The 15,941-nt window shown below is 34.5% G+C and overlaps 1 protein-coding gene across 9 annotated transcripts in view; it reads left to right on the forward strand.

Moving 5' to 3' along the window:
• LOC114877910 (CUGBP Elav-like family member 2) overlaps nucleotides 1–15,941 on the forward strand; it is a 761,531-nt gene that overhangs the window by 725,535 nt on the left and 20,055 nt on the right. For 8 of the 9 annotated variants that reach the window (XM_046285524.1, XM_046285526.1, XM_046285527.1 and 5 more), the window contains 4 exons: nucleotides 788–993; nucleotides 7,957–8,085; nucleotides 13,772–14,045; nucleotides 15,848–15,940. In XM_046285524.1, the coding sequence (XP_046141480.1) occupies nucleotides 788–993; nucleotides 7,957–8,085; nucleotides 13,772–14,045; nucleotides 15,848–15,940 (702 nt within the window). The remainder of the gene's footprint in view (nucleotides 1–787; nucleotides 994–7,956; nucleotides 8,086–13,771; nucleotides 14,046–15,847; nucleotide 15,941) is intronic. The other variant, XM_046285529.1, reaches the window with a different exon arrangement.

Here is a 15,941-nt window from a genome sequence, read left to right on the forward strand (position 1 = left end):
AAAGTTTGTGAAATTATGAATAAAAAGAATTAAATTAAATTCTTAAATATAATGTTATTGATGATTCTGTTAGGTACAAAAAAGAATTTAAAATTGTAAAAAACAGATTCTACGAAACATACTGTATCCGTCGGACCGATATAACATACACTATTGTATACTTCAGTACATATTTATGTTGGTTTTGACATCAAATAGTAACACGGTATACTTAAAGTATAGTGGGTGATCAAATTATTAGAGCCACGGTGTGAAAAATGGGTTTTTCGTGTTTGTGTAGAAATAGAATCACAATTTTAAGGTTTTTACATTGTGTAACTTTTAATTAATAATCCTCCACTATTAATATACAAAAAAATACTTATAAAAATAAACAAATAATGTATTTAAAAGATTATATTTACACATGTATGTCAGTATTTGCAATTACTGCCTCAATTCTTTTCGGCATACTTTCGATGGATTTTAAGCAATTCATTTTGATTGTTTTATTTCTGGCTCATTCTTCTATCAAACATTCAATCAGTTGACATTTATTACTAATAATAAATATTTCCACAAATTTTGATGGGGTTGAGGTCCAAAGAATTTCCAGGCCAGTTCAATACATCATAAAAAAATAATAAAAACTCTGTTTAACTCGGTTTTCATTTAAGAATCAATAATTTTTATGTAAAATTGTCAATTTATATGAGTGGCTCTAATAATTTGATCACCCACTGTAAGATCTCGTGTAATGAAATTGAATAAAATATGGTCTAATATTGTTGAAATTTCTTTGTTACAGAACGTAAATTGTTCGTTGGTATGCTGTCGAAGAAGTTCACTGAAAATGACGTTAGGAACATGTTTAGTGTCTATGGAACCATCGAAGAATGTTCGGTGCTCAGAGATAGCACCGGAAAAAGTAAAGCCTGTGCCTTCGTTACCTTCGCTAGTAAACAGTACGCCATCAACGCCATTAAAGCTCTTCATCATTCGCAAACGATGGAGGTAAGTTGACTTGAAACACGATTTACTCGCTTGTCACTGGTACTTAATACTGAAACAACGAATTTCAGATTACTTACTTTAACCCTTGCCATTTACACTGGGGTCTAAAAAATTCCGGAATAATTTTAGAATATGGTACCAGATCAACGTCTAGAGCTTTTTGGGCCCCATACGTACCTATGAAATGATTTATTTATTTCATACAGTAATGCTTATACCATATGAAAATAATTAAAATCTATATATTTAAAAAATTTATGAATTCTATTCGTCCGATTTGCGTTATTTTTTTTTCAAATGAAAGGCATTCTTGCATAGATAACGCAACAAGCATTGGAATACATTTACCTTTCGCACTCAAACGTGATTTTTCTGGAATTTCTCTCCACTCAAAGCTTCTTATCTCCGGTTCTAATTCAGGCACGGTGTTCGTTTTTGTATAAGAACACTCAGTGAATCAAGCTCTTTCATTTGAGCTATTGACCAGTTACATTGGATGACAAAGTTGAATTTCAATTTTTCTAATAATCTATATAAAAATTGATGTTTGAATGCGATTTTTTCGCACGGGTCAACTAGTATATATTAAATCTTGGTTAAATATAAAAAAGTGAAATAAAATATTTATAAGATTTTTTTAAGGTATACAGATTTATAAGGTATATTTGCATAAAAAGTTTCAGTCCTATAATGACAAACAACTCTCTGTGAGCCCGTCATTGCAGAGGGCCGTAGGTATGTGCCTATTTTGCCTAGTGGTATACACAGCCCTTTATGATACTGCTGGGATTAGAAAATAGGCGTAGTAGAACATTTTTCAAGCAGCACTAATTAAAATTTGTACTGTCTTCCGCTAATAAAAAATCCCATGAAAATAGTGCAATCTGATTAGTCGCACTCCACCTCAGTTTACACATGCTTTCGGCAGTGACGTATTATTGGTCGAAGCGGTCATATCTATTATATTAATTAGGCTCGTGTAAACATACAAGACCGGTCTCGCTATTCTCGTTATGTAAGTACAAAACATTTTTTTTTTCTTTTCTATTTAGGCAGTATCAACCTCTAGTGAAGTTATTTTGCATAGTTTGCATATAGATTTTACATGGGCGGATATACAAATGAGAGTATACATGAATCGTACAGCTATGCATTAAATGAGGTTCGTAGAGCCGTTGTGTTGGATCGATAGGTGGCAGCATTTAAAGAACGATTGTATGATGTTGCGTATGGCCGTTGTAGGGTTTTGAAGTAATACTTTGTATGACAGGGGAAGATGGTAGTTCAGTTTATGTAGCTTGCTGATCAGATTTTTTCTCTGGCCGTCAAACAAATGGCATTACCATAATACATGGTCGATATTATGCTTTTCGTAGCCACATTGACATTTCGGGTCGTTTAATACACCTGTCCGAGCTAGGGAGTAGGCCTGATTGTGATGGTTTCTCGTTTCAATTTTTTCTCCGGTGAACCAATTGTTGTGGTATTATTCGTGGAAGACAAAATAAACCGTTGTACAATAGTATTATTGCAAGGACACTGCGTAGAAGCGGCCCGACGCCATGCCCAACCGTGACTCTGTCTTCTCTAGTCAGAGCGCGCTGCTGTGCCGCTTCCTAGGCTACGTTCACGCAACACCAATGTTTGGCATTTCTGTTATGGAAGTGTGTAAAATAATTCTTCCCTTTAGTTAGTCCTATTTTTGTGATGATGTCACGAGTAGTGTTAGTTGATATCGCTCTAGCTTGTTCACTAAGATCTGTAAAGGAAATTTTTGTGAGATCCGTCGGGGCGGTGTTTGCTGCAATTTTGGCTAGCTTGTCTACTTCTTCATTGCCGCGGATTCCTATATGGGCTGGGATCCAGTATAATTTGATCGAGTTATTGTTTTGAGCTTCAACACAGAATTCGAAGATTTTCCTTTTTATCTCCAGAATTGTTGGGTTGGTTTTAATATTCCCTGTTATGTGTACTAGGGCGAGAAGGGCACTAAGGGAGTCAATGAAAATAAAGAACTTTCGATTGGAGTGGTTTAAAGCTATTTCCACCACATCGCTTATAGCCACACATTCTGCCGTAAATACTGAGGAGTCTTTATTGATGTTTCTAGTTGTTATTATGTCTAAGTCCCTGCACATACATGCACTTCCTACAGAAGGTGATTCTTTTGATTTACTGCCATCAGTGAAGATGCATAAGAATTTTCTTCAATGATCAGTTGGTTATTTAAACTGTTTGAATTTCCTATGTGTAATACGGTTTTGCCGAATTCTGTATTAATGTTTATGTTCCTTATGAGAGAGTAGTAGAGAATATATGTTCTTGAAGTTACTTATGCAAAGTAAGGTATAGGATTGCTTCTAAAAGACTATTTCCATAGAAATTTTGCATTGACTTCAATGCTCGAAAGTACAAACCGTTTTTTAATGAAGGCATTGTAGCGTGTATGAAGTTCCAGACATACAACAAGTAAAGGTTCATGATATACATTATTATTTCTTTTGTAAATTATACTGTTCTTATACAAATGTTGTCCACTGTATATCAGGTGACATCTTCTTCAAACAATGACATTTCAACAATATTTTGAATCACCCTCGTACACTCCCGTCAGTTTCTAATTAAACAATCGAATAAAAAAAGAAAGGTAACGGTGAAACGAGAGAAAGGAAAAGCAGGAAGCTCGTTAAGTGTACACGGCTCGTTTCTTTTCATAGCGGTTCAATGAGGTCGTTGGACATTGGCTCGATGCCACTGTCATCGAGAGAAACGTCCGTGCACCCGCGACCCCGGCTAACATAGCTGTCTCCGCTCGATGATATACCGATTTAACTCACTGTAACCGAAATCGAGCAAAGGAAAAGCTGACGAACGATCCGACACCTCGATGATTCGAAACCTGTACCGACACCTTTTCTTAAAATGTTCTCCGCCCTCTTTTACTTCTCCGACCGACTCTTTGGCTGTCTTTCATACTAGTCATCCTTTACGAATAGATTGTTTAATTTGATAATCTTAAGATAGATGTAAATTGTCGGTTGAGTGGATCATTGGTTAGAAGTTTGACACGTAATGTTAGAAATATTCTAATGATTAGAGTTTGGATGTTTATGCAGATATGAAGAGTATCGAGCAAGGTAGATTTCTCTAGGGAAAATGGCGGTGAAGGGAAAGGAGAGTCCATCATTTAGTAACATTCCACAATTACTACATATTATGAATAAATCTCCTTACATCTAGAAAATAAAGTTCCAAAATTCCAAATTCAGATTCCGATCTTTCATTATTTAAATTTTAAATTTCAATTTCAAAATTGTTAATCAAACTTTCGAATTTCTATTTTTTAACTAGAAAATCAAAGTTTCCAATTTTTCAAGTTTCAACGTTCAAATTTCAAGGTTTTAGTGTTACACTTTCAAAGATCTAAAATCCAATTTTGTAAATTTCAGAATGCAAAATACAAAATTTCAAGAGATATTAATGATCAAAATGAAATAAAGGTTTCCCGAGTAAACGTTTACACAGAACTAATAGGGGCTTTTCTCCTTAAAACGTTATTTTCCCTAGGAAAACCTACCTGGCTCAATACTATACGTAGCCTTATCGAACTTGATCTCTATCACTTCCTGCAATTTCACAGCGCATATCCTTCTTTGTCATCGAAAAGAAAATTGTCACGATAATCTTCATGAAACAAGTATCGTTTCACAAACGTAATAATTAGTAACGATCGTAGTAACATATAATTTCCTTGGAGCTATTATACACAAATGAAAGCACGGAGCACGGTGCATGAAATCGTGCCAGTTAAGTCGACCACGACGAGCAAGTTCGAGGAACCTGCATCAGGAAATATTCATGATATCAAAATGGAATTGCTGTCGTAGCCGCGTGCCTTGGCACGATTTGCTTTCACTGTTCGAAATAGTGCATCGCATAGGCAGCAAACGGGGAGAAACAATTCCCATGGAGTGTATGGAATTTGCTGTGAAGGGTGCACCTTAACGTTGTACGTTAAATTGCTCCGATACTTCCGTTAGAACTTTGAGCTTCCAAATGGAAGGAAACATTATGCATAATTCGTGTCTGACAGTCGTTCGACGAAATTAGAATTTAACTTCCATGGAATGGAAAAAGTTAACGAATTCTACTTTTATTTCTTTTATAAGTATTCTTCTCTTTTGTTAAAAGTCTAATAATCTTTTATGACATTCAAGAACTTAGTAATGAAACAATTTAGAAAGCTATGATTGGATAGCTGCAAACAAATTTATCGCTTATTTGGACCTGCTTGATGGTAGAAAGACTAAATTTTGTCGTTATCTAGAAGAACCGCGAATTATATTAAAATTTAAAATACAATTTTCCCTTAAGTATTAAATTATACTCAATTGTGGTGGTTATCACCGATCGAATATGTACAATGTACACGCGTGATCAAATCAGACTTCCATGGGAAAAATAATGACGTTTCGGGTTCCTGCTCTTCCCTGGGGAAAACATTTAGATGGGAAAATTTAAATTAATATTTACCTTGCTATTCATACTTTTTAGTTATATACTAAATTTTATATTTAATACTTAGAAATTATATTATTTTGTTTCTAAATTACTTTTAATATTAATTTTTTCACCGTTTTTTAATTTCGCTGGTTTCCTTAGGCAAATCTGATTTGATCGCAAATGTACCTTCTCAAAACAGCTTCCACCGTAATCAACATATCTCCCATATTTTTTATCTAGATAATCCAACAAGAATATTATCTTAATAAATATACAGTTACTCACAAAATTGAGCGTACACTTACGTTGGCAATAAAAATTGGCTGTATAACATACCCAACTTATTAAAAACACCTCCACAATCCTCGAATCTCAATCCAATTGAAAATGTCTGAGAACAATTGAAATTTAGGATGAGGAACAAAAATTTTATTGTAAATACAAAAAATTTTAAGCGACAATTGGCAAAAGAAGAGTGGCAAAATATTCCATTTAGTTTTATAAAAAATTTAATTCATTCCATGCCCCATCGCTTGCAAGCAATAATTGATGCCAAAGAGTACGCAACAAAGCATTAGTTTATATAGATAATGTAATATAACTGTAGAACTTGGCTCTTGTTTAACCTATGTGAACCTGGCACCCGACTTTAAAAAATTAAATTTCTCCAAATTGTATTGTATTCCCCTTCGTTTGTACCTTAAGGGGTGAAAAGATATAAGGGGGTAAAAATACCGTAACACCCCACTTTAACATTTTTTATTTCTCTCAACGCCATAAAAATAAGAAACGTTTGTACCCGTTTGTACCACCTTCACTTTCGTTTGTACCCCAAGGGATTGGTTTGTACCGATTTTTGAAACAAACCCCAAGGGGTAACTTCGCCATTTTTGAAGATTTTTTAAATCTTCTTGCCGGTGCTGTTTCCTAGTCGTTTATACCCGTTTGTACCACCGCACACACGAGTAAGAATTCCTGTATAAGCGATTACACATATGTACAACCAGTCTTGATTCCACCGTAATTCCACCCCCTTGGGGTACAACCGGAAGTGAAGGTGGTACAAACGGGTACAAACGATTAGGAAACAGCACCCGTAAAAAGATTTGAAAAATCTTCAAAAATGGCGAAGTTACCCCTTGCGGGTTTTTTCAAAAAGCGGTACAAACGAACCCCTTGGGGTACAAACGAAAGTGAAGGTGGTACAAACGGGTACAAACGATTAGGAAACATCACCCGCTTTCAGATTTCGAATATCTTAAAAAATGACGAAGTTGCCACTTGGGAGTTTTTTCAAAAAGCGGTACAAACGAACCCCTTGAGGTACAAACGAAAGTGAAGGTGGTACAAACGGGTACAAACGATTAGGAAACAGCACCCGTAAAAAGATTTGAAAAATGTTAAAGTAGGGTGCTAGGCTATTTTCACCCCCTCATATCTTTTTACCCCTTAGGGTACAAACGAAAAGAAAAGTGGTACAAACGAGTACAAACGAAGGAGAATACAATGCAATTGGAAAAAATTGATTTTTTCAAAGTCGGGTGCCAGGTTCAGGTAGGTTTTAAAAACGGCTAAGTTGTTTCGTGTAAAAGGAGGTAGTGCAAGAACTTGGCTGGTGCACTACCGTGCACCTAGATAATTTTACATTTTTTGTTAAATATAAACAAATTATTTATTTTATTTAAAAACTCCTTTACGAATTATTTGCTACAATATACAAGTGCAATATGTATTTTATCTTCACTATTAAATATGTGTATTTGCATTGATTTTCTTGATTTCCCAATTGTTGTTGCCAGCATAAATTTTGCTCAATTTTGTGGTTAACTGTACGCAGAAAACCATAGTTTATGGCGAGGCCAATTTTGAAAATATTTTTTTGCAAAATGATAGAATATAGATACATGATTTGTTACTAAAAAGTCACAAAAAAGTTTAACCATGATGTTTAAAAAGAAACTTCTGCGTCAAAAATTATACAATATTGTCAAGAAGTTCTATGTTAAATTTTAGCTAAACCGGTCCGTCAATTATTAAAAAATATTGATTACTATTTTTCAGAGACAATCGTTATTGATTTAATCTTGGAATGCCTGTTGCAGGCTGTTGTAACTTCATTAATTTTATGAATCATCGAATTAAATTTTCAGAAACTGTAGTAGTACTGATAAATTGGTACTAATAAATTAAATGTATTAGTACTAATGAATTACAATATTGTTTTACCACCTTAGATATATGTAAAATTTCATAATAATTCTATTCGCTGCAAAGAGTCGGTAAATGATTATTTTATTTAATATTGTAAGTGTAGAGTAATGTTAATTTAGAATCAAAGCTGAAACTAATAAATGTTTCATGAGTTATGAAAGAGAAGTAATGTCACATCATGTGGTAATGGGTTAAATCTTGTTTATAAAGCACAGACATTTAACATATATCTCTCTATCTTTTTTCCAGGGATGCTCATCACCGTTGGTAGTGAAATTTGCAGACACGCAAAAGGAAAAGGACCAGAAGAGGATGCAACAGCTTCAGACGAATCTTTGGAATATAGCAGGAGTCAACATGGCGCCGCATTACCTGACCGTCTGTACCTTTTAATATTTCACAACCGACCTTTTTGCTCCGATATCAAAGAGCCCATTTGCATCGTGAATGAAATACTTTCTCATAAATTTATTTTCCTAGAATCTTGAAAATTGCACGTACATCCTGCTCGTCTACATCTGCAAAAGTATTCACGCGTATACCTGTGGAAAAAAGTTAGATCCAAGACTGAGAGATACCTTAAGTATCAGTCATCCTTTGGCACGATAAAATTTCTTTCTCGATGCAAATTTTAATCTTCTGATGTTACTTTCTTCGTCACAAGAATGAATCGTATGAAATTCAGTTGAAAATTGGATGAACAGCTATATTAATTATTAGTTTCTTGTCACTCAGTTATCTTTTTCTCAAGTATTTATTAATTAGAGAGTAATTTAAAATTTCATTTTGCTACTTTATAGTATTACTGAATCTTGATGAAATTATAGCTTAAGAATAATGAAATTTATGAACTCTTCATAAAATTGAAATTTTTGTTTAAGTTGCAATTTTATTATGGTATAAACTGTGAAACAAGGTATAGAAAATAACGGTAATTATGCAGATGATTGACGACCTCGCCGATTTTGATGATCTTGAAATATGTTGTCAAGGTCACTATTCTGAACAACTTTTCCCTATACATGTTAGCGCAGCTCGGCCTTCGTTTTCCCCAGATAGCACCGTACATCCCAGGGACGTCCGTTTCATGTCCAGATTATGTCCGAACGTCCAACGTCCATTTTGAACATCCTTGGGATGCCCACAAAACGTATATTTCGTATGTCCTAGGAACGTCCATCTTCAAAGTCCTACGGACGTCCGTGGGGCGACCATTTCGTATGTCCTAGGAACGTCCGTCTTGAAAGTCCTACGGACGTCCGTGGGGCCAACATTTCTGGCCAGATATTCGCAAAAATAATTTTATTAAGCCACAATTTCAGACATTTTTTTTCCTGTAACAAAAAACAAGAATATGGAACTTCGTTCCATGAGCCCTGCGAAACAAAAAATGAAACATCCCCCAAGTCTTGAACAGTAACATATTAAATTCGTTTTGCTGACTGGGGGACTGTCCCCTAACAACAATCTAACTAATACCGATACCCATTTTTAATATAATATAATTTAATATAATCATTTCACGTGGAAATTGTATCGGTGGAGGTAATTATTTTTAAATAATTATCTTCGTACTTTAAGGCGGGGAACTCCCGTCCCAAGAAATGTAGCCCAACCATATCTTATACATTAACCAAAATATTTAGTGGTTTAAACAATAATGTTATCAACTGCATTTTTTGATATTATGGCAGATGTAAGTATTTCCAATTACATAATTATCAATAAAGCAGTGTATTACTAAATACATAGTGTAATTTATTTTTACGTATATCTCGGAAACTAAGCCCGAGCGGCGGTAACATGTATAGGGAAAAGTTGTTCAGAATGGTGACCTTGACAACATATTTCAAGGTCATCGAAATAGGTGAGGTCGTTAATCATCTACATAATTACCAAAATAACTCATTTCAAATAGAATAGTATTAAAAACATAGTTATTATTATAAAAAAGTAATTAGTATAATTAATGGTGAACTTACTAAAATATTAGAATTTTACTATTTTAAAAGAATATTTGATAGTACTTAATAATACAGGTATTAAAAAGCAATTAATAGTAAAAAAAAATAGTCAATAGTATTAATTAGTAAAGTAACTACAGTTAATAACATAAAATATTTACTAATACGTATAAAGAAATAATTAACAGTAGCTCATAATACATTTATTAAAAACTAGTTAATAACAAATAACAATATATTGACGATGAAAAGATTATTAATATCCAAAATATAGATACTAAATGACTAGTAGTTAAAACACAGTTAATTCTCTTTTTCTTGTTTTCTCTTTTTTTCTAAAAATGATTCCAAAAAACGTTTGTTTTAAAATATTTAACTTAACTTTATTTTCACATTCTAAATACATTTTGCTATATTAAATAAATAACAAATGGTAATCAGTGTTCTAAATAATGTGTGACTTCAACGTAGAAACGTCGAGCATCTGTGATCGACGTGACACGAATGAAAATTTCAGAGCAAATCACCCCCGTGTCCATCACGTATTCGAACCCGTTAATATTTTATTAACTTCCAATATTCCACCACAGCGTTAGCAATTCATGGCGCACGTCTATTCCAAAGATAATTCCAAAGATCAGTTAAGTTTATGTTACTATATATTAATCCAGGTTGTCATTATTTATATAGCCTTTAAATATGATGCCCGACTTCATAAAAACTTACAGATAAATATCCTCAGGAATAGATATACTTATTTATATATATTTATTTACTCGACTGCCGAAATCATTTTGATTTCTATGCAAAGTATTTATAAATTTCTGTCGTTTGAAATAACAGCAGATGATATCGGAAAGGGTGTAGAAATTTTGTTTAATCAGTAATAAATATAAATTAAAGGTTTAAGGAAATAATTCAGTATTAATAAACATATAAGTACAATTCTATATGCTTGGTTCTGTATTTTTCTGGAATTTCATTTTTGAAAATCTTGTTCCACAGTTTCACCTAATTTTCTTATAGAAGAAATACTCCATTTTTCTATAAATATTTAGGTGTATTTAGTATTTGTCAATACAAACAAAAAGTATTATTAGTTCTACCCAAAAGTCCTGTCCGATAATGTCATTTTAAGTTTCCAAGGATGAGTCATTCTACAGAAATGGAAACCACAAATTACAATCACACTAAGAAGAGGTTATTACTAACGATGGAAATTATATTGTTCAATAAATATTAATAAATGTGTTGAAAATGTATTATTTTCTTTTAATTCAAAAACGGACAGAACTTTTCGGTATTATACCTAATATGCATGCTCCTCAAAATTGGACACAATTTTTTGACACCCTGTATGTATGAAGCTACTTGTTGCGCCATCTACCCTTAGGACCATGAATATACTAAGAGTAATCCTCAAAGCCATCTCTCGGAACAATGTGATACTCTACCCCCAAACGACCCTGAGTTCGATCCAGTGCCATCGCGTGTAGGTTTCTCAAGTTATTCCCCTGCACAAGAGCGACATTTTAATAGATAATTTTTTATTTTATGACACCATTCAAAAAAGCCAAAAATGATGCAGAGGTGTATAAGTATTTTATTATTTGTATAAAGAAATTGTTTTTTAAAATTGGTTTTCATTTCAAACGATAGTGGCTGAACCTCTCTGATCTGTCTTTAGATTATCATTATTCCCGAGATAATTACAATTCTGGATTGTGGTTCTCTTAATTATAATCAGGATAATTACTTAATATACCAGAAGATTTGAATTTTGGACGATAAGCTTTGAAACAATTTTAATAACCAAGGTTTATCCTATTTTGCATGTTGGTATTGTATACCAGCGTTGGGTTAAAAGGGTTAAGAGTCATAATCCTACGTCGCACTGTCAAGCACATTTATTAAGGTTTCCAGCAATCATAATTTTATCTATCTCTGGGTTAAAGCATTATGTTACTCTAGTGGTTCAGGACACCACTGTTTGTCACGAAATAAGCATCGGGATTGTGATGACAGAAATGATAACATAACAGGAAGTTGCCTAGCTTACCGACTTTACATGTTTACGAAGGTAAACTTTTAGATAGCATTGGCTTGATATGCTCGGCACGGATACCATCATAAAATTTCAAATTAGCCGAACCGGACGATCACTTGAAATCTTAAGATGACAAGCTCAACACATAGAATTACAGTAAAAATATTGATAGGTCGTAAAACCGTCCAGACGTCTAATTTAATATGCTTCCAACGTATTGAAATTAAATTCTAAAATAAAACAAAATGCAATACATATCACAAGATTGGGTGAACTTGTACAAAAGCTACTCCCCCTCCGATTTCGATGATTTTTAAATATGTTGTAAAATTAGTCACTTTAAGCAACTTTTTTCCTTTAAGCTATTTGTCGGACTCGATTAGTTTACGAGATATTCGCGAAAAACTATGAGTACTACTACATTGAATTTCGACGTCCGTGGCTACGTGTGCGTCGACAAGCGACCTTCGCTTATCTACTGTTTCTGTCAACATCACCACATGGCCCGGCTACCGTCCATACAACGTGTCAGCTTAAAATCAAAGTTAACTACAAATTTAAATAATTTTAACATTACACTTGCGTGGCCAGCCGCCTAAAGGCTGCCGGAATATTAATGTGGCCTAACTTAACCTAATCTAGACATATAAGTAACGAAGAAAATTATATTCCGTTAACATTGGTATTCATTATTGTGCACCATAAGATTGTCTGCCATTCGTAGTAATGTTGGTGGTATTTTATTTTTTCTGTTTCTTATACGTCTAGGTCAGTTTAGGTTAAGTTATACTAATATTCCAGCCGACCACGCGAGTCAGATGTTATGATTTGATTTTTCAGTTCACCCGTTGTATGAATAGGAGCCGGACCACGTGGTGCTGCTTACAGAGATGATAGGCAAGCGAGCCAATGCACACACGGCCACGTACGCATACGTATAGGCAGAATTCGCAGTAGTAGTAACAATATTCTTTCGCTAATATCTCGCTAACTATTATAATCGAGTCCGACATATAGCTTAGAGGAAAAAACAACATATTTAAAAATCATCGAAATCGGAGGAGAGTAGCTTCTCTACAAGTTCACCTAAGATTGATGTCGTTATGTCAGAACCGCTAGAATTCTCAGAGCATACCTTCAAATAATGCACAACTTTGCTATATTTGAATTACGACGTATCAAATTATTTCGAGAGATTGTCTTGATTCTGATGTTCATTACTGTACTCTACACCGATGAAATGTTGCGGAGGCTAAGGAGTGACTCCTCGGTCTGTCCCATCTAGTCCCAACGTCGTCAGGCACCCACACCACTTGACTTTGCAGTGTGCAAGCGGCGGGCTTAGTATGTGTGAGCGTTTCGACCAATAACGCGCGACGGTCTAGAATGCGTGTGCATTAGGCGTGACTAGAAACCTCTGACCAATCGCACCCGCATTCCTTAGCCTCCGCAACATCTCATCGGGATACAGTACATACCAGTGGTTCTCAACCATTTCATAAATGCATACCGCCAAAATTACAATCCAAGATTTCAGTAGTAACCAGCATTAAACATTCGACTAGCCTCTGGTATAGTTATTTCTGATTGAGGCAACTGCACGCACTATCATTGAAAATGAAGCTTTAGGTGATAAAATTGTTGTATACTGTATATTGCACAAATTAGCCACGTATGTACCCTGAGTTGCATTAAACTTGTCGCAGTGAATTTGTAGCCAACTTCAATGCGACAAGTTCAATGCAACGATACAACATAGGCTTCTCTTGTTTAAGGAAAAGTATACAGAAAGGATCTGATACACTGTCTCTATAATAGAAGAATAGAAGGGTCTATATCACTCTATTTGTTACTTTTCCCTACAGTGCCACTTTTCCTAGGAAAGTCTACTATATTTGGTACTGTACTATTCAGATTCCTCTCGTATTCCATCGGTTGAGAACCATTGCTATACATATACGATTGGTTGTATCTTCTCATCAGTGTAAATAGCCCGAAGGTAAACAAGCAAAGGAAAACATGTGATTACATTTGGACGTTCGTTTGTTTGCAGAACGATACACCTACCCTAGCGCCCGCGTCGTTACAGCTACTGCAACAACTTCAGGCGACGACGAGTGCAGCAACTCCGGTTGCAGCTAGTGCAGGCGCTAACGCTCTGTCGAGTGTGCAGCATCAGTTGTTGCTACAACAGCACCTCGGTCTAGGCGCCGCAACCCCTGCGCACGCCGCCGCTCCTGCTCTGCCCAGTCCTCCTGAAATCAACGCTGCGAATCTTCAGGGCTTGGCGACGCTCGCGTCGTTGAGCAACACCGCCGGTGAGTATGGTTGGTGTCTTTTTTTTTTTTTCTTTCTTTTATGTTCTCTTCGTTTGTTGAATTTTTTTTTCTTTCTTTTATGTTCTCTTCGTTTGTTGAATTTGTATTGTGCCTCTAACTGATTCATTAATTAGTACATAATCCCTTTATTCCTAAATATCATTTTATAAATAATTTTCTTTTACATATGTAATATAATGTTTAACTTGTTTAACAAAATAATTAAAAATATCTGTCAAACGTATTTCAGTAAGACGTATTTGTTTTTCACAAAGTGAAAATTACAAAGTACGCCATCGTGTTTACCTGTCCTGTGTATTTTCTGCCAGTTGTCTTCGCGATAATAAAATTAACGGGTTCGGGAAACACGCCAATGCAATGATGGATCATACGTAAGAGATACTTGCCATTAGCGTCTGCATCAAAACGTATGTTTATCGCTTATTGGCGCAAAACGTATGATTTTTTAATGACACAGCAGAACTTACATAACACTGGATTATTTGTAAAACTATATACCTAACCCTTTACCACAGTCATGATGCGACACAAGTTCAAATATGACAACGTCGGTTCTTATCTTTTAAATTTCTTCTAATTATAATTTGTACGGTCAAAGATAGCCAAATGCAAAGTGTACATAATATTTCAATTTATTTTATTTATTTTAACATTGCAACAATATAATGTTGATTCTGAATTAGGCAACTGCCGAATAAGTTATGAGGTAAAGGGTTAAAAATCGAAACACTATTATAAAATATATAAAATTTTATTGTGATTTTTATTTTTGTTTTACATAGATTAATTTATTGGAACATTCTGACAAAAAAGTTTTAAAATACAGTATTTTATAAATTAACAATTCGTGGGATATTTCATACAAAATTTAAAAATTTCATGAGGTGGTGATTTTTCTTTCATTGTACACTCGCGATCAAGTCAGGTTTCCCTAGAAAAAATGATGATATAGGGGAAACAGGAATCCTGAAATTCTTAATTTTAACGATGTTATTATTAAAAGTAATTTAGAAATAAAATAAGATAATTTTGAGAAGAGGGAATAAATAAGTGCATAAATATTAATTCAACTTACCCATCAATTTTTGCAAATGGTGGAAAGCCACAGACTTATATGTATACGTATATCGATTCCTATCGCTACATGGTCATTTTCTGGAGGAACGTCGGGGGGGGGGGGGGATTCGGGACATCACCATTTCTCTTGTGGGACCTGATTTGATCGCGAGTGTACTTTAAAGATTTTCGCTTATTTTATTTGGATAAATTTACCCAAACAGGCCCGAGCATGTTGATTTATAACTTCGCCTTATGATCGCCAAGTTGTACCTGTCACCTTAGAATTCAACTTAGGATTAGATAAACTAAAATTACTCTCACCTCAGTAACAATTACTTTCCCTGAAATATTTTTTATATCTTTACAAACAAAATGAAGTAATACACCCTGTATATCAGTGTAAAAAGTATAATTGTATAATTATTATATGCAGGTTGAAACATTTAAGTGGGGACATTTAAATATCTGCGTTATTTGTAATCTTATTTGTAATCTTAATCTATTCAAAACAGTTACTTTATTTCCAGGGACGTAAAATTATTTTTCTGTCGCGTCATTTTTTTCAGAAAGTTCAAAGTCCGTGGCATTTTTTAAAATGAAATTGTATAGATATTCTTATTTAGATGGTCCACCCTGTGTAATGATATTTTATACAAACAGTAGCAGATATGGATGACTTCATGATGAATTCATAGCCCATTCGTCTCACGTTTGTAATTGGGTGTTTACAGCGAACACAGGAGTGTCACCCATGAGTATGCAGAACCTAGTCACCCTGGCTGCGATGACTGGCGGAAATGGCAACCTTCAAGTGTCGCCAAACAG

Source organism: Osmia bicornis, chromosome 4 (genome assembly GCF_907164935.1).
Source record: "Osmia bicornis bicornis chromosome 4, iOsmBic2.1, whole genome shotgun sequence".
NCBI lineage: Eukaryota > Metazoa > Arthropoda > Insecta > Hymenoptera > Megachilidae > Osmia > Osmia bicornis.